We start from the raw sequence: 19,146 nt of genomic DNA on the forward strand, positions 1-19,146 counted from the left end.
AGAACAAAGGGCTGATTGTTTGTTTGAAGATGGGGACTAGAAATTAGAGTATCAATTGCTTGAGATACTTGAAATATATGCAGGTGAAGGAAAAGCTGCTCTCCCCCATCAGACACAACATTCTGTGAACAGTGGTAAAGAAGGGCTCTGGCTTGATGGTTAGACCATATATCCAATGATCAGAGGAGGATGATATAGATATGCCAAATGATAACTTGTGTGTCCAAGGGGACTTTTTGCTTGGTCCAGATGCACGGTCTCACTCTGGCAAGAGAACAGGTTGCTATAAATGCGGTTCCCCAGGAGATGGGTGCAAATGAATGCTGGCCTCATTTTGCAGTCAGTAATTGCCTTTGTTATCAGGTCATCAAGGTTAATGAAGACACTACTGAATAACTGTTGGTGCCCAACCATATAGTTGAGACTAATGAATTGTAGAGTAAGTGGTCGAGCACAAATGTGTTGATTCCCAAATGGCCTTATGGACATTACAAAGTGGTATTGATAGATACCTCTAACTAAAGTCGCCCAAAAAAAATGTATTTTTCCACTCCAGATCGACATTTCCAGTGCTAAAAAATAATGCCTTTTGACCTTCAGACTGCTCCAGCCATGTTCCCCATCAGAAACAAGCCTCATCGTATTCAGACAACATTGTAATTTTAGGAGAAAGTGGGAATCTCTTGTGCCTAACATCCAGGCTCTACAGGCGGTCCCCGGGTTACGAACACAATAGGGACTGTAGTTTTGTTCTAAAGTCGAATTTGTTTGTAAGTCGGAACATGTACTTTTTTAAGTGTAACTCCAGCCCAAAAAATTCATAAGGATACAGACAGCAGTACAAACCTCATTGTGGCTCTAACCCCACACCATACAGTACTGTACTAACCAAAACTAAAAGGCTAAAAGAGACCCAGAAGGATAGTTACATTCAACATAGCTAGAAGTACAAGTACAATACAGTGGTCCTGCTCCCAATACAGAGTAATGTAATCTCCCCAGTTTCCAGACAGTTCCACCAGCTTCTGCCTGTGCAGTGGGATGCTTATGGGCAGTGTGGGGCAATCAGTACATGTAGTACATGCAGCGTGCATTGTGGCCGGCACTAAGATGGATGCTATCCAGCACAGGAGCGAGAAGAAGCCGGAAGAAGCCAGCAATGACGTCACGCGGGCACCGTCACTGTTCGTAAGTAGGAGTCGTTCGTCACGCCCCCGTTCGTAAGTAGGAGTCGTTCGTCACGGGGCCCCATTCGTAAGTAGGAATCGTTCGCAACTCGGATGTTCGTAAGTCAGGGACTGCCTGTATTAGACTCTCTGAAGAAAGCAGGATTCAATGTGCCTTTGGAATGGACGAAGTACCCTGCCACATCCCCTAAAAACAAGTGCGTGTGTTCCTAGATGTAGTGGGGTACTACAGAGAGTTTGTATCTAATTTTGCCACCCAATCTGCTCCATTGACCAGTCTGTCAGAAGTTGCTAATGGTTGAGTGGAAAGTGTATGCTGAAAAGGCTTCTCAAAATAATTTGTTGTCCAGATTTGGGGGCTAGGAGCTGCTCTTTCACAGGTCATCCATGGAGAGGAGCATCCTGTGGTCTTTTTCAGTCGGAAATTAGCGCTATATTAGAACGAGAATGCTTGGCCATTAAGTGGGCCCTAGAATTGCTCCTGTATTACCTCCTTAGGATGGAAGTTCAGGCTCATCTCTGACTATGACCAGGATACAGCAAAAAATGGGACACATGCCATGGTCACCCAAGGCTCCTGGCACTCCAGTGATCCAGGTTTGTGATGGAGCACAGACCTATTGGACATCACAAAAATACTGAAGCTCCTCTGGGTTCATTGTTTTTGGATCCACTGGTGCCTCCACCTCCTACAGGTTAAGAGAGCCGGGAGGGGGGCGTAAGGAAGTAGAAGACGGAGGGGAAGGAAGAAAAACCGTGATGGGAGGGCTGCTAAATGCTGCACCCATTTGGTTTTGAATTTGCATGTCTGAAAACTCCACTATTGGCTGGACCCTGTGGTGCCGCTTTATTTGGGAAAAGGAATGCTTAAGTTCTCCTTTGGGGAAGTGGGCATTTGTTTTGCTGCCAATAACCCTTCATTTCATTTGTAAATAACTTCATCATTCTTTGTATTACATATAATTTTAGGTCACTATAAACAAAACAAGAGTATACATAATATTGGCACTTTTTTATCTACAATAATACTAATTGTCTTAAACATGTCACTAGTCAAACTAGAAAAAAAAACACATTTTTCATTTGCCAAATATTTTTTCATTTTTAAAGTAAATCATTTTTCGAGACTAAATTGGCACACAGGAGCCTTGTTTGTCCCCAATAAACTTTATATGTATTACTTTGGTACTTTAAGTAATGTTAAAGTTATTACTGAATCCGTAGTCACTTAGCTGAAATGTAAAAATGTACAGGTGTAAAAGCTAAAGTGACAGATAGTAACCACGTTAAGGGAGAAAAGCTCCACTACTATGTGTCCAGGTTCCATTTTTTTGTGTTCAGTAAAATCATCCAACACATTTCAGGGGCTTTGAAGATTCCTCTTCATTTGGATGACATAGTTATATGTCACCTGTTCCAGTTGGGGATCATCTGCCAAATTTAAGCTGGAACAAGCAACATTTAGCCCCGTCTCCATGGGGGACCTTCAAAACACAAATAAAATGTGTTTCGAACACATACTAATATATTAATACGTTTTTATCCTTAAACTTTTTTTTTTCTACATCTGTATAAGGCCAACACCAAAGGCTGCTTTGAATTTGAGAGCTGCCTACAAAGCTCCAGACAACCATCGGAATACACACTAGAAATATCAGCACACCTGAGGGTCCAGCACTGCTCCCTACCACAAAGCAAAGATGTCAAGGCTAAGGACAGGGGTTACCAGATTACTAATTGTATCACTATTCACATGTATTTCACAGTTATATATTTTCCTATGTTTAATTACTTTAAACAAACTGAGAACCAGGAAATATAACAGTTGATATATCATAATTATATGTGTCTTCCTACCTTTCTGTTGAGCTGACAACATACACAGATTCATGGACCTGTCAGAAACTAGTACATGAATCTGTCGCATGGAGGTCAGAGTGCCCATATTGGTGTCTCCCTAATGCTGAGCTTCCTCACACAGTGGGGCACATGGCCAGGGAGTTTTGTTGAGGGGTAGGTGGAGCCTGAGGGTATCGCGAAGAGAATGGTTCAGTACAAATAATTATGCTGTGCCCAGTATTACCATAAAATCCTATAAAATAAAATACAGAAGCAGCTGACACAAAATCATGAATTATGCAAAAGATTAATCCTAAAACGTAAAAAAGTGCAGCGCTAATCGATTCTCAGAAAGCCCACATTCAAAGAAAGGGCATAATATAAATCTTCAATCCATATTGTGAGGGCCACCACCGACACCCAATCACACAGCCCCTTACCAAGTGCCACAGACCCTCACTACAAAGGTGTATGGAAGCGGTGAATAGTATAATGGAGTCCTTCATCGTTCCTCCTCAATAATCCTCTCCATAATCTTCTGCAGAGTACAGCCAGGATGTCTGAGCCCCTCACATAGAAGTTTTATTTCAGAGTCCTGCAGAGAATAGTTCCCTATCATGTCCGCCTTCCTTGTGGTGCAGATTCCATAGTGACTATTTAGACCAATAGCAGCCATGAAATCTGCCCACTGCCATCTGCTGTCAATCACTGGCAGGATGGACCTGATGGGGAGTTAGTTTCTCAGAGTTCCCCATCAGGCTCCACTCACACAACAGGCACAGTGGCCATGGAATTGATTTGTTCTGTGAGCGGAGCCTGATGGGGAACTCTGAGACTAGTTCCACATCACGTCCACCTTCCATGTGATTGACAGTGGGTGGATTCAGTAGCCACTATTAAGGCTATGACATTCATTCATTGCCATCTGCTGTCAATCACCGGCAAGGTGGACCTGATGTGGAATCATTCTTTAAGTTCCACATCAGGCTCTGTCAATCCGCTCCCCACCCAACTGGCGCAGTGGGCATAGGGTTTTTTTGTGGGGTATGGGAAGCTTGATGGCTAGTCTCTCAGATTTCCCCATCAGGTTCACTTCCTGTGTGATTGATAGTGGACATAGTGGGCAGATTCCATAGCTGCTATTCAGCCTAATAGTGGTTATGAAATCTGCCCACTGCCATCCATCAACCACAGGATAGGTGGACCCGATGGGGAAACTAGTCTTTCAACATACCCATTCGGGATCTGCTCACTGTAATTGTTCAGCTGACGTCATTTATTGCTAGGACACCTAGCTACTAATCTAGTGAAAACAAAATTTGAGGGAATTTGTTTTGAATTAGTCAGTCATAATGACGCATTGTAAAAGTAATACAGATAAGCACTACATGGATCTGTTGTATGTGTCAGAAACTGTTAACAAAACTGGTGCAATGAAACATAGAAACATAGAAACATAGAATGTGTCGGCAGATAAGAACCATTTGGCCCATCTAGTCTACCCAATATATCTGAATCCTATGAATAGTCCCTGGCCCTATCTTATATGAAGGATAGCCTTATGCCTATCCCATGCATGCTTAAACTCCTTCACTGTATTTGCAGCTACCACTTCTGCAGGAAGGTTATTCCATGCATCCACTACTCTCTCAGTAAAGTAATACTTCCTCATATTACTTTTAAACCTTTGCCCCTCAATGCTTTCATGAATATGGCAAGGGCAATTTTAAAGGGACTATAATTCAAGAAAAGTGTTCTTTATTGAATTTGGTCAGCTCAGATGAAAGCTTGCCAACTTGCCAATTGAAGTGTTTTGCATTATTTTTTTATTTTTAGATTTCTGTTGAGGAAATGGACCGGAACTTGGTAATAAAAGTTAATAAAGATGCAGTAATGAAAATAGCGGTTTCTGGAGATCTGTTTACTTTTGACAGAGGACTGTACCAACTAAATTTGACAGTGGGAGGAATTCTGTTTAAAAGCAGTGAGCTCATTCAGCCGGTAAGTGTCACCTAAAGGGGTGTTAAATTCTTTACTTTTTTTTAATTATTCAGCATGCAGTAGGAACCAGCTGCATGCCAACTGATTCAAAATGGCCCATAGACCTAACATACCAGAACAGTCCAACACAGAATGTTTAACATACCCTACTAGTGAATATGACCAGGACATAATATGTTCTGAAAAATGTTTTTTAACCTTTTATATACTCTCAGATTAACACACGACTGGATGGCTGTATGCGTGGCTGGAACTGGCTGAAGGAGGAAGACACATCAATCCAAGGCACTGTGCGGACACAAGAAAAGATGCAGTGCTTCGTGGTGGCTGGAAGGGGCTCTTTTTATCCAGGAAGAGGGTTTGCTTTATTCTTTATTGATTACAGTAAGTAAGACATTACATAAACTGTTACTGAAAGCAGAAGTGAACTAGGCAGTAAAACATATGGGCAGTAGGCTCTGTGTGTATGTAACATTTCTTCCCCACTACATATTTGAGCGGGTTTGTTTTGGTTATGAAATGCCTGTACAATGTTGCTATCCTGACACCAAAAACATGTCTTTGTGAAACTGTGAGGTCCAGCTGTAGAAAAGTCCATCATGATTTTATTTATTTAACTGTATTTTTTTAGCTGATACTCATAGGCTAAAGATCGGTAAAGCTGAACTTGCGAAAATTAAAAAAGTTCTCCCCTGCAGCAGGACTGTCTGCACTGCAAGGGTTAACTGCTCTTTATGCCTTAGAGGCCCATGGGAAGGACTTTTTACTTACCTGCATCCTGGCTCCTAGAAATTCCTCCTCTCTGCTAAATCGGTTCTTGCACTCCGAAAGTCTAAGGTCCTGTGACATCATCAAGACCTATGCTGGAACCATAGCCCTGCATTGAAAGTGAGGTTTCCAAGGGACAGTCCACTTCCAAAACAGAGGGAAGTGCCGTTTGCTTGGAAGTGGAGGATCAGGTAAGTAAAAGTTCTCTTACTGGGCTACATTCACAAAAGCATATCACATGCGCTATTTAGGTGTCTGGACACATTTTTCCTAAATATCGCATGTGATCTTGAAACTGTCAATTCACTATACTGTTTTGAGGCATTTACTGCAAAACGCTTAAAACGCTTGGTAAATACTACATCAACAGGCGTTAAACTCAATTCACAGAAGAAAATAAATTATTAAATGCATGCAAAAAAAGTGATCGAGGTATGCAGTATTTAAGGAATATGCATGATTTGAACTGGTTGGAGGGGGAGGTCACCACGTCCTGAACAACCGACGAGCCATCAGCAGGGTTCCCCACTGACAGCTGAATGTAAAGAAAAAAAAGAAAAAAATTGCTGGCATTAAAAAATCAGGGGAAAAAAATGTTGTGGGGTCCCCCCTCATCCATACCAGGCTCTCTGGGTCTGGTATAGATTTTGAGGAGAACCCCCATGAAAAATGTAAAAAACAAGTTGATGGCATAGGGCACCCCCCCCCCCCCCAATCCATACCAGGCACAAGGAGGGGATGAGTGAACGCCCATCCCCCCCTCCTGAACCATACCATGCCATGTGCCCTTAAAATGGGGGGGGTGCTTTGGGCAGGCCCCTCCCTTCCAAAGCATGTTGTCTCCATTTTGGTAGGGCCAAAGGCCTCTTCTCCACAACCCTGGCCGGTGGTTGTGGGGGTCTGCGGGTGAGGGGGGCTTATCGAAATCTGAAGGCCCCCCCAAATATGAATGAGTACCCCCTACTCATTTACCAAAAAAGTGGTAAAAGTGAATAAAAACACAACAAACAAACAAACTGTTAAAGGGGGCTTGCAGATTCCAAGAGCCCCCTGCCCACAGACCCCCACAAACACCGGCCTTGGTTTTGGTGAAGAGGCCCTTGTCCCCATCAACATGGAGAGCCCTACTTCCCCAAAGCCCCCCCCCCCCCATATGTTGAGGGCACTTGACCTGGTATGGTTTGGTGGGGTTTTTTTTGCCAGCAATTATTTTCTTTACATTCAGCTGTCAGTGGGTAACCCTGCTGACAGCTGATGACTCGTTAGTTGTTAAGGACGCAGTGGCCTCGCGCTCCTTAACAACCATGACAGTAACTGGTTGTGAAGGATACCAGTGTTACATTAACGCAAGATTTCACTATCAAAATACTGTATCACTTCATAAAATAGGGCATGTGGTATTTTAATAGCATTTTGTTGGTGAATGGATACCACTTTCTCCTAGACTAAACAAGCAATTGACCCTTGCAGTTCGGGCACAGCCCCACTGCAAAGGAGGACATTTCAGTTTTCTGAAGTTGAGCTTTAAATGACTTTCCTGCTAGAAAATCAACACATTGTATAGCACTGTTTTAGATGGCCAAGCGTAGGGCATGTTTTTAAATCTGTTCAGAAAACTAGTGGGGAAATGTTATTTGGGCTTCTATGTAGATATGTAAGGATAATGTAACATGCTGGCCCTCTTAACATACAGTGCACAGTGAAAAGTATTCACAACGCTTCACTTTTTCCACATTTTGTTTTGTTACAGCCTTATTCCAAAATGGATTAAATTCATTATTTTCCTCAAAATTCTACAAACAATACCCTATAATGACAACGTGAAAGAAGTTTGTTAGAAATATTTGCAAATTTATTAAAAATAAAAAAAGTCACATGTACAAAAGTACTCACAGCCTTTGCTCCATATTTGGTTGAAGCACCTTTGGCACCAGTTACAGCCTGAAGTCTTTTTGAGTATGATCCTACAAGCTTGGCACACCTATTTTTGGGCAGTTTCTCCCATTCTTCTTTGCAGGACCTCTCAAGCTCCATCAGGTTGGATGGGGACCGTCTGTGCACAGCCATTTTCAGACCTCTCCAGAGATGTTCAATCGGGTTCAAGTCTGGGCTCTGGCTGGGCCACTCAAGGACATTTACAGAATAGTCCCATAGCCACTCCTTATATTATTTTGGCTGTGTGCTTAGGATCATTGTCCTGCTGGAAGATGAAACTTCGCCCAGTCTGCAGTCCAGAGCGCTCTAGAGCATGTTTTCATCAAGGATGTCCCTGTACATTGCTGCATTTATCTTCCCCTTGATCCTGACTAGTCTCCCAGTTCCTGCCACTGGAAAACATCCCCACAGCATGATGCTGCCACCACCATGCTTCTCTGTAGGGATGGCATTGGCCAGGTGATGAAGGGTACATGGTCTCCTCCAGACATGACACTTGCCATTCAGACCAAAGAGTTCAATCTTTGTTTCATCAGACTATAGAATTTTGTTTCTCTTGGTTCGAGAGTCCTTCAGGTGCCTTTTGGCAAACTCCAGAATGGCTGTCATGTGCCTTTTACTAAGGAGTGGCTTCCGCCTGGCCACTCTACCATACAGGCCTGATTGATGGAGTGCTGCAAAGATGGTTGTTCTTCTTGAAGGTTTTCCTCTCTACACAGAGAAATGCTGGAACTCTGTCAGAGTGACCATCAAGTACTTGGTCACCTTCCTAACTAAGGGACTTCTCCCGTAATCGCTCAGTTTGGCCAGGTGGCCCACACTAGGAAGAGTCCTGGTGGTTCCAAACGTCTTCCATTTATGGATGAGGAAGGCCACTGTTCTCACGGGGACCTTCAGTGTTGCAGACATTTTTCTGAACCATTCCCCAGATCTGTGCCTCGATACAATCCTGTCTCTTAGGTCTACAGACAATTCCTTGGACTTCCTGGCTTGGCTTGTGCTCTAACATGCACTGTCAACTGTGGAACCTTTATATGGACAGGTGTGTGGCTTTCAAAATCATGTCCAATCAACTAAATTTACTACAGGTGAACTCCAGTAAAGTTGTAGAAACATCTCAAGGATTATCAGTGAAAACTGGATGCACATGAGCTCAATTTTGAATATCATGGCACAGGCTGTGAATACTTATGTACACAAATTTCTTTCACGTTGTCATTATGGGGCATTGTTTGTAGAATTTTGAGGAAAATAATGAATTTAATCCATTTTGGAATAAGGCTATAACATAACAAAATTTGGAAAAAGTGAAGTGCTGTGAATACTTTACGGATGCACTGTACATTCAGATATTTAGATGTATTATATGATAGTATATGAAAACAGTCTTTCAATTTATTCTTGCCAGGGAGTTTTTGTTTTATTTGCCCTTTTCCCAAGTAATTTAATTTTATTTTGAATGAAGCCTCGTTCCCACCCAGTCATTTCTTTATTATCCTCTGGGGTTAAGTTGCCTTACAGAAGATGAATTGAGGCAAAACAAATTTAGATTTACAGTTATCTCTACTTTCCAGAATCTTCCATAGTTGCATCCTGGATAGGTCCTTCCCTGTGTTATATTTTCTTATTTGATCTGTTTTATTGTTAATGCAGTTTTTTCCTTTGAAATCAAGGTGAAGATGTGATTGGGTATGGCTTTTTTTTTTTTTTATTCTAGCATAGAAGTTGTCAGGATCATTTCTCAGGCCTAGATTTCTTAATGGAAGATTCTCAGAAATAAAATTGCTAGTATGTTTTAAAGGGACACTAAATTCTGGTTAAAAAAAATACAATTCTATTCACGTACTGTAGGTACCTTCTGTTGCGCTGTGCCTCCTCCAAATCTTCAAAGAACATGCGTTCTCAATGGTCCTACTGTAAGAGCGTAGTCACCCTCTCTTTTCACTCCAGAGAGGGACTGGGGACTAAGGAGCATATGATTTGTAGTGTGCATAGAGCAGGACACATGCATGCAATGAACATGCATTGCTCATTTCAAACAAATGGAAATGAGAGGGGAAAAGGAGAGGTTTAAGAGGTCATGTTACAAGGAGGCAGAAAAACATAGTAAGCAATTATTTTGTGAAAAACAGATTACAGGGCCATTATGTAGTGGATGTGTATGGATTATTTTTAAAAAATGTAAATATTGTTTAGTGTCACTTTAATTCTGTTTCTATTATGCACATTTTTCCTTCACTGCTTGTAAAATGAATAATGTACATGCAAGTTTCTTTAGAGCAATATTACCCTAGTATCCAGTATTGTCCAATTTCCATGTACAGAAAAATTGATATATAGTACTATAAATGCTGCAAGACTATATATAACTTGATATGTCATATAGAGTTAGGTATTTAAACACAGTGTTATGGTCCTAAATATGTCATTTTCTTTCTTCATATTTTCTCTAGCGGATCTATCTAATAAACAGGAAGATGTGCCAACCTGGAGAATAGACATCAGTGCAGAGATAAATCCAGCCACTGATACTGGAGTGCTCTTTGCTCTTGTGTCAAAGGACAACAAAGTCCCTTTATCATTAGCTCTAATTGATTATCATTTCGCAACCAAAATGAAAAAGCAGGTAAGAAGTGTATGCTGTATATAGTAATGTACCTGATTCACAGGGCACTGGCTGCCCTTTTTTTACCCCCCCCCCCCCCTCTTTTATGTTAAATATGTGTTAAGAATCTGAATCCCCACCTTTAATTTTTTTATAATAATACAGCCTTACCACTCAGGGATAGGTATGTGTCTCCATAATAACTTGTGTGCTTTTTCTGGAAGAGCAGAAATATTCCAGTGTTGGGCTGTAAAGCCCCCGTGGAGGCTGAATTAGTTACTGCCTGAGCTGCTGTATAATTACTGACACTCCACCTGATCTGCTGGAGGTAAAAACTGACAGTTATCAAAGCTTTTAGTTTTCAGCATCTTTGTGATAACAGTTTGAGTGTAAGTTATTAGTAATGCTGAGGTCAGGCTTTGTCTGAATGTACATGTAGCTGCAGTGCAGGGAATGCCCTGGTTGCAGTTAATTGGGGGTAGTGGGCATGATTGACCGCTTCCAGCTGGGCTTGATCTGAACCCAAGCTCATCCTTTGTTATCAGCATTAAGCTCAGGCACGATGGCTTGGCCATCTGGCTATTCCACACTGGCGGAGTGTAAATACAAATAAATAAAAAAAAATCAAATAATGCTTGGGAAATAAGGCTGCACTAATAAAACAATTTCAATGGTGGAGATTCACAATTTTACAAATGTTCATTTTATTCTTTTAATGACAAAGTCTGCATGTATGTGTAGGTCCACCTAAAGAAAAAAGGCACTGCCTTGCTATTTAGGCACATTTTCCACTGCGTTGCCATTGCCTCCTTCATTTTCTGCAGCAGATGTACACTTTTTGAGTTTGGGCCTTTAACCACTTAAGCCCCGGAGGATTTGGCTGCTAAAGGACCAGGGGTTTTTTTGCGATTTTTTTACTGCGTGACTTTAACTGACAATTGCGCGGTCGTGCGACGCTGTACCTAAACGAATTTGACATCCTTTTTTTCCCACAAACAGAGCTTTCTTTTGGTGGTATTTGATCACCTGTGCGATTTTTTGATCACGCGCTATAAACAAAAAAAGAGCGTAAATTTTGCAAAAATAACAATATTTTTCACATTTTTTTATATGAAATTCCCCAAAAAAAAAAGTAAAAATCAAAATTTTTTAACATTTTTCGGCCAATTTGTTTTATGCTACCTATGTTTGGTAAAAAAAATCGCAAAAAGCGTATTTTGATTGGTTTGCGCAAAAGTTATCGCGTTTACTAACAAAGGGAAAGATTTTTGTCATTTTTGGTGTTTTTTTTTTTAACGCGTAATGGCGGCGATCTGCGATTTTTTTTCGGTACTGCGACATTGCGGCGGGCAGATCGGACCCTTGACTGACATTTTTGACACTTTTGGGGGTACCAGTGACATTACTGCAGTAATCAGTGCTATACATATGCACTGTTACTGCAAAAATGACACTGGCAGGGAAGGGGTTAACTTTATTGGACAGGGAGGGGTTAAGTGTGTCCTAGGGGCGTGATTCTAACTGTGTAGGGACATTCCTATTGGTGTAAAAGCAAAGATCAACCGTTCTACATAGTAGAACGGACAGATCTTCACTTTTACACAGGGAGAACTGACAGGCAGCTTGTTTACACAAGCTGCTCTGTCTTTCTCCCTTCACAGGAGCGATGCAGTGTGACTGGCGGACATCGAGTCCGCCGGTCACACGCACTGACTTGTCTGTGAACGAGCCGCGGCGGGCGCGCGCCTCGGCGGGCGCGCGCCCGCCCGCCTCGGCGGGCACGCGCCCGCCCGCGATAGGCTCGTAAGTCAGTGACAGGCGAGTGACGTACCGATACGTCACTCTGCCTGGCCGGGGCTGACCGCCGCAGTATATAGTCGTGCGGCGGTCGGCAACCGGTTAAAGAACTATAGTCAAAATGGAAAAAAAAATATGTGATTTAACTCTACAATCTGTTAAACATCCCACTGGTTGTTTTGCATAACAGTAATGCTGGCCATACACTATACGAAAAATCGGCCAAGATTAGGTCATTTGGACAGTTCTTTTGTTTTTTGGCCAGTTAAAGTTGTGACGTTTTGAGACGAAAAAAACGAAGGACAAGTTTGGAAATTCTCCTGAACAAACAATAAATTGAAAGGATAATGTGTTTCTCGTCCAAACTGTTTTCACTAGGTAAACTGAAAAACAGATTTACAGATTAATTTATGTCCATTGAATGATTTATCAGTCATTACATGATGGCGGGATCGTTTGCTCTCACGGCCGAGTGTTCATTTTTCGAAAATGAGTTTGAACAATTTTTCGGATGGTGTATGGCCAGCATAAGGATATTGAGATATCTACCTTTTCCTTGCAGCTGAAAGCTCTCATGTTCACTTCCTTTGATGGGGAGACAAAACTATTTCCTCTGTTTCTAAATGCCTCCGTTGTCCCCTTTTGCGTGATGCCGCTCTGAAGACACTACAGCGTGCCATCATTACATCACTGGGGGAGTTGCTCATACATTCCATGAAAAGCTCTGGCAAGTGGCAACTCAATCATTACAGAAGTCCTGCCAAGGCTCTGCCCACCCCCCCCTAAATCGGCCTGTGAAGCCCCACCCACTCCTGCGTATACCCCACCTTTGCCCCGCCCACTCCCACCTATGTCTGCCCACTGCTCTGTTTCTATACAAGCTTGGCTTTTCCTCTGATAAGCTAACAGAGGAAAACAGGCAGCAAGGATACAGATGCATTGAAAAAAACTGTGTGCAAAAGCAAAAAACAATGATGATATACAAAATAAAAAAAAAATGTTTATACTATCCTCTGTGCTGGCCTAACCCCCCACCCCCTTTCACCTGGCTGCAATTCCCTTTCTCCTCTGCGCACCTGACTCCGTCCTCCCCTCCACCTGGCTGCAACTCCTCCTCTCCTCTGTGCATCAGGCTCCATCCTCCCCTTCACCTGGCTGTGACTCCTCCTACTCCTCCTCTCCTCTGTGCACCTGGCTCCATCCTCCTTTACCTGGCTGCAACTCCTTCTCTCCTCTATGCACCTGGCTCCATCCTCCCTTCCACCTGGCAGCAATTACCCCTCTCCTCTGTGCACCTAGCTCTGCCCCCCCCCAACCTTGCTGCAAATCTCCCTCTCCTCTGTGCTTCTGGCTCTGTCCTCCCCTCCCCTCCACCTGGCTGCCACACCCTCTCTTCTCTGTGCACCTGGCTCTGTCTTCCCCTCCAGCTGGCTGCAACTCCCTCTCTTCTCTGTGCACCTGGCTCTGTCCTCCCCTCCACCTGGCTCGGTCCTCCCCTCCATCTGGCTCCAGCTCCCCCCTCTCCTCTGTGCACCTGTCTCCCTCCTCCCCTCTACCTAGCTGCAACTTATCTTCTCCTCTTTGCACCTGGCTCCATCCTCCCCTCCACCTTGCTGCAAGTCCTCCTCTCCTCTGTGCACCTGGCTGCAAGTCCTCCTCTCCTTTGTGCACCTGACTCCATCCACCTGGCTGCAACTCCCCCTCTCGTCTGTGCACCTGGCTCAATCCTCACATCCACCTGGCTGCAACTCTCCCTCTCGTCTGTGCACCTGGCTTCATTCTCCCCTCCAGGTCACAGGGGACACAGGATGGTTAGGGGTACAGGGATCACAGGGTGGTTAGGGGTTACAGGGGAAACACAATGATCAGGGAACTCCAGAATCACAAGGGACTCGGGGGGGGGGGGGGGGTCACAGAATTATTAGCATCTCGGGGGTCACAGGGACACAGGATGATTACGGGTAGAGGGGTCACTAGTAGATTAGGGGTCATGAGGGACACAGAATGATCAGTATAGGGGGGTCACAGCGGACATAGGATGATGAGGAGACTACAATTACACTGCAGGATTAGGGGCTTAGGGGTCACATGGGACACAGGGTAATTAGGGCTCACAGGGACACAAGATATTTGGGATTCAAGAGTCAGACACCAGATGATTAGGGAACTTTGGGGTCACAGGGGACACCTTCTCTCATTTTCCTCTCTCCCTTCTCTCTCTCATTCTCTCCCTCTTTAAAAATACATAAAATAACAAAACCTATGGTATGGATCTTGAAAGGAAACCCTGCACCAAAATGAAAAAAAAAAAAAAAAAACATGTGGGGTTCTCCCCTACAAGACCATACCAGACCCTTAGGTCTGGTATGGATTTTGAGGGGAAACCCCATGCCAAAAAAAAAAAAACAGGCTTAGGTTCCCCTTTCAAAATCTATACCAGAACCTTATCTGAGCATTCAGCCCAGCAGTTCAGGAAAGGGCAGGGGACGAGCGAGTGAGCACCCCCCCCCCTGGACCATACGGTCACATGCCCTCAACATGTGGGGGTGGGTGCTCCCCACCCCAAAGCATCTTTAGTTATGGATGTCCTGCGGGGAGGGTGCTTATCGGAATCTGGATGCCCCCTGTAACAAGAGGGACCCCCCCTATGTGAATGAGTACGGGGTACATTGTACCCCTACCCATTCACCCCAAAAAAGGCAATGTACTGTAAAAAATGACAAGAGACCGTTTTGAGAAGTTCTTTTATTAAAAATCCTTCAGTCTTCTCCGCTGCTAACCCTGTCCTCCTCCAGCGATGACTCCTGCCCATGCCGTGTTTTTTTTTTTCTTTTCATTTTGACATTGGGTTTCCTTTCAAGATCCATACCAGACTCAAGGGCCTGGTATGGAACTTGGGGGGATTTCCATTTTTGGTGTGGCGTTCCCCTTCAAAATCCTCAGAGCACAAGTCGCACCGCAAGTCGAATCATCATGATCCGACTTCAATGCGACTTTTATTCAAATCAATGGGCTGAAAGTGGTATCAAAGTCGGCTCATAGGCAACCACAGATTTTTAATAGGGGCTGAAAAACACTGCTAAAAGATAACACGGCTAAACACGCATTAACGCCAGTGGAAAAAAACTACTAAAAGCAGGTTTTTTAGTTGCAGCTGCTGTTTGGGTATTGACAGCCGTAGGACCAGTTGTCAAAATGCAATAGCTGCAGCAGGGGTTTTTTTTGATCTGCACTGTATTACATAAATGGATACTTCTGTTAGTTTTTTTGCTTTTTGTGTAGGTTTTGTATAGGCATGTCACTTAGAAAGGACATTAGGCATATACAGTATGCTGCACCACTCAGAGGTTCTGACATATACAATGCCTTGCGAAAGTATTTGGCCCCCTTGAACTTTGCGACCTTTTGCCACATTTCAGGCTTCAAACATAAAGATATAAAACTGTAATTTTTTGTGAAGAATCAACAACAAGTGGGACACAATCATGAAGTGGAACAAAATTTATTTCAAACTTTGTTAACAAATAAATAACTGAAAAATTGGGCGTGTAAAATTATTCAGCCCCTTTACTTTCAGTGCAGCAAGCTCTCTCCAGAAGTTAAGTGAGGATCTCTGAATGATCCAATGTTGACCTAAATGACTAATGATGATAAATAGAATCCACCTGTGTGTAATCAAGTCTCCGTATAAATGCACCTGCACTGTGATAGTCTCAGAGGTCCATTTAAAGCGCATAGAGCATCATGAAGAACAAGGAACACACCAGGCAGGTCCGAGATACTGTTGTGGAGAAGTTTAAAGCTGGATTTGGATACAAAAAGATTTCCCAAGCTTTAAACATCCCAAGGAGCACTGTGCAAGCGATAATATTGAAATGGAAGGAGTATCAGACCACTGCAAATCTACGAAGACCTGGCCGTCCCTCTAAACCTTCAGTTCATACAAGGAGAAGACTGATCAGAGATGCAGCCAAGAGGCCCATGATCACTCTGGATGAACTGCAGAGATCTACAGCTGAGGTGGGAGACTCTGTCCATAGGACGACAATCAGTCGTATACTGCACAAATCTAGCCTTTATGGAAGAGTGGCAAGAAGAAAGCCATTTCTTAAAGATATCCATACAAAGTGTTGTTTAAAGTTTGCCACAAGCCACCTGGGAGACACACCAAACATGTGGAAGAAGGTGCTCTGGTCAGATGAAACCAAAATCGAACTTTTTGGCAACAATGCAAAACGTTATGTTTGGCGTAAAAGCAACACAGCTCATCACCCTGAACACACCATCCCCACTGTCAAACATGGTACAACAGTATCTCGGACCTGCCTGGTGTGTTCCTTGTTCTTCATGATGCTCTATGCGCTTTAAATGGACCTCTGAGACTATCACAGTGCAGGTGCATTTATACAGAGACTTGATTACACACAGGTGGATTCTATTTATCATCATTAGTCATTTAGGTCAACATTGGATCATTCAGAGATCCTCACTGAACTTCTGGAGAGAGTTTGCAGCACTGAAAGTAAAGGGGCTGAATAATTTTACACGCTCAATTTTTCAGTTATTTATTTGTTAACAAAGTTTGAAATAAATTTCGTTCCACTTCATGATTGTGTCCCACTTGTTGATTCTTCACAAAAAATTAGTTTTATATCTTTGTTTGAAGCCTGAAATGTGGCAAAAGGTCGCAATGTTCAAGGGGGGCCGAATACTTTCGCAAGACACTGTAAATGTACTTAAAGCAGAGCTCCATCCAAAAGGGGAAGCTCTGCTTATCTACAACCCCCTCCCTCCATCGCTGCTACATTTGGCACATTTTGGGTGTGGGGGGGGGGGGGAGTGGGTACCTGGTTTTGACAGGTACCTGCTTCAACTTCTGGCTGAGTTTGCTGCGGAAGTTCAGCCCCCCTCCTTTCGCACCCGGCCCTGATGGAGAGCATGGCACTCTTCGCTCATGCGCAGTAGAGAACTGGCTGTGAAGCTGCACAGCTTCACTGCTGGTTTCCCTTAGTGGAGATGGCTGTGGCAGCACCTGATAGCCAATTGAGAAATTGGCTGGGGTGAAGACTGCTGGATTTCTGGAAAGGTAAGTGTCCTAACATTAAAAGTCAGCAGGTGCTGACTTAGAATTTTTTTCTGCAGGAGGCTAGAGCTCCTATTTAAGTGATTACCATTGCAGTAGACAGAGTCGTCCCCCCCCCCCCCCCCCCCCCCGGCATCCCTAAAAATTGAAAAGGGGTAGAGGGTCGAGAGATACATAAAGTAAACCTATAAAAAAGAAGACTATTGTTGACATAAATCTGAATAAAACATAATGGGAAATATGTTTGTAACATTGCAAACCTTCCATTTACATAGATGGCCATGTATGTAATAGATTAGAATCCATCTATTACACACTGTGAGGTAGAAAATAAACAGGTATCACACAGATAACGGTTGTCTTCTTTGTCATATAATTGCATCACATATTAACACAAACATTTGTCATTTGGTATGTGTCCATTCAGGAAAATGCATAAGCAGAGTCAGGTAAAATATTTAAACAGTACATAGTTAATTCAAAAGCAGCACTTATCCAATGTTTTTGTGCTTCACTGAAGTCTGGATAAAAGTGTGGTATCCACATTAACTTTGAGTAAAATAACATGATCTAGTGTTGAATTAACATTTTGGGGTCCAATTACAGCATTATGATTACATAAGTCTAAATACCTATGAAGAATTATTTTTATAAGGACAGTGTATCCGTTTGCTATTAGTTGTATGGTAATCTATATGATAGCTATTATTGCCTTTTTGATATCTTGTCCAGAGATTTGTGGACGATGGAGTAGACATAATAACACACAGTTAGTCATATGATACCATGTGGAAGCTGTCCTACAGTTTGGCCAGGACAGCAGTGTGTAAACACATGCTTGGTGTGAGACATTCTCCTCTAGCTGTTACTTGGACAGTAATGCAGTAACCTAGAGATGGATGATCTAGTATTACTGAAGCAGGTTAGCTGAGGATACACTTATTTAACAATGACAGCTGATTTGTTGCTTTAATTCCATTCTACAGTTCATCATCCTGTCTGTAGGAAATATTGTTGTGTGTCAATTAGAAGTAAATGTCTGTGATAAAGAGCACATCGTGGAGGTCTCTGCAAGCAAGGATCACATACTCCTTTCCTTTGATGGAGAGCCTGGAAAAATAGATTTGGAGGATTCTGAATTACAACTCATCCTTTCGGAATTAAATGAACACTTGCAGCAAGAATTACTTACCTATATTGGAGGATTACCAGGTGAATGTTTCATTATGATCTATACTTTGTATATGTGTTGTGTATTTTTGAACCAGAAATATGGATGTGGTAATTTTACGAATGAACCAAATTCTACCAAATTAGTCACATCTTTGGACATTTTTAGTTTCCTCTCTGTCTTACAAGGTAGATGTGTCTAAATGATCAGTTGGATATCAGGGAAAGTTTTATTTTATAGTCTAATATTTCATTCACTCTGCGTATGTAGTTCACGTGTGGTGAGTATGCAGAAGGATGTCCCTGAACTGGAGAGAGTCCAGTTAAGTGAAACAAAACTAATAGGCAGGTTGGAGAACTTCACATATGACGAACATCTACAAACATTAAACATTCTTCCTGGAGAGGAGGCATATGGGGGGATAAAATCCCCATATATACGAATATCTAAACTGTAACTGTAGCATTGGGAGAAAACTCTAAAGAAGATACAAGTGACATTGAACAAGAAGCATTTCTGTCCTAAACTGTGTAAGGAGTTTTTTACTGTTAATGCAGTAAAAATGTGGATCTCCCTTCCACAGTTGGTGGTGTCAGTGGGGAATTTAGATAAATTCAAAAAACCTTTAGATGTTGCAATTTGCAGGGATATGGAAATGGGTAGCACCATAAAACAGGCACACCTGAACCTGTGTCTTTATTCAACCTTACCTTCTATACAACTATAAATAGCAACCCTAGTCGAGTAAAAAAAAAAAAAA

General features: G+C 42.7%; 1 protein-coding gene across 2 annotated transcripts in view; it reads left to right on the forward strand.

Moving 5' to 3' along the window:
* Nucleotides 1–19,146, forward strand: part of GAS6 (growth arrest specific 6) — a 130,448-nt gene that overhangs the window by 110,355 nt on the left and 947 nt on the right. For both annotated transcript variants that reach the window (XM_082246003.1, XM_082246004.1), the window contains exons 11-14: nucleotides 4,863–5,027; nucleotides 5,243–5,411; nucleotides 10,184–10,356; nucleotides 18,202–18,427. In XM_082246003.1, coding sequence (XP_082102129.1) covers nucleotides 4,863–5,027; nucleotides 5,243–5,411; nucleotides 10,184–10,356; nucleotides 18,202–18,427 — 733 coding nt within the window. The remainder of the gene's footprint in view (nucleotides 1–4,862; nucleotides 5,028–5,242; nucleotides 5,412–10,183; nucleotides 10,357–18,201; nucleotides 18,428–19,146) is intronic.

This window comes from Pelophylax lessonae (genome assembly GCF_965119305.1).
Source record: "Pelophylax lessonae genome assembly, chromosome: 2".
NCBI classification, from domain to species: Eukaryota; Metazoa; Chordata; class Amphibia; order Anura; family Ranidae; genus Pelophylax; species Pelophylax lessonae.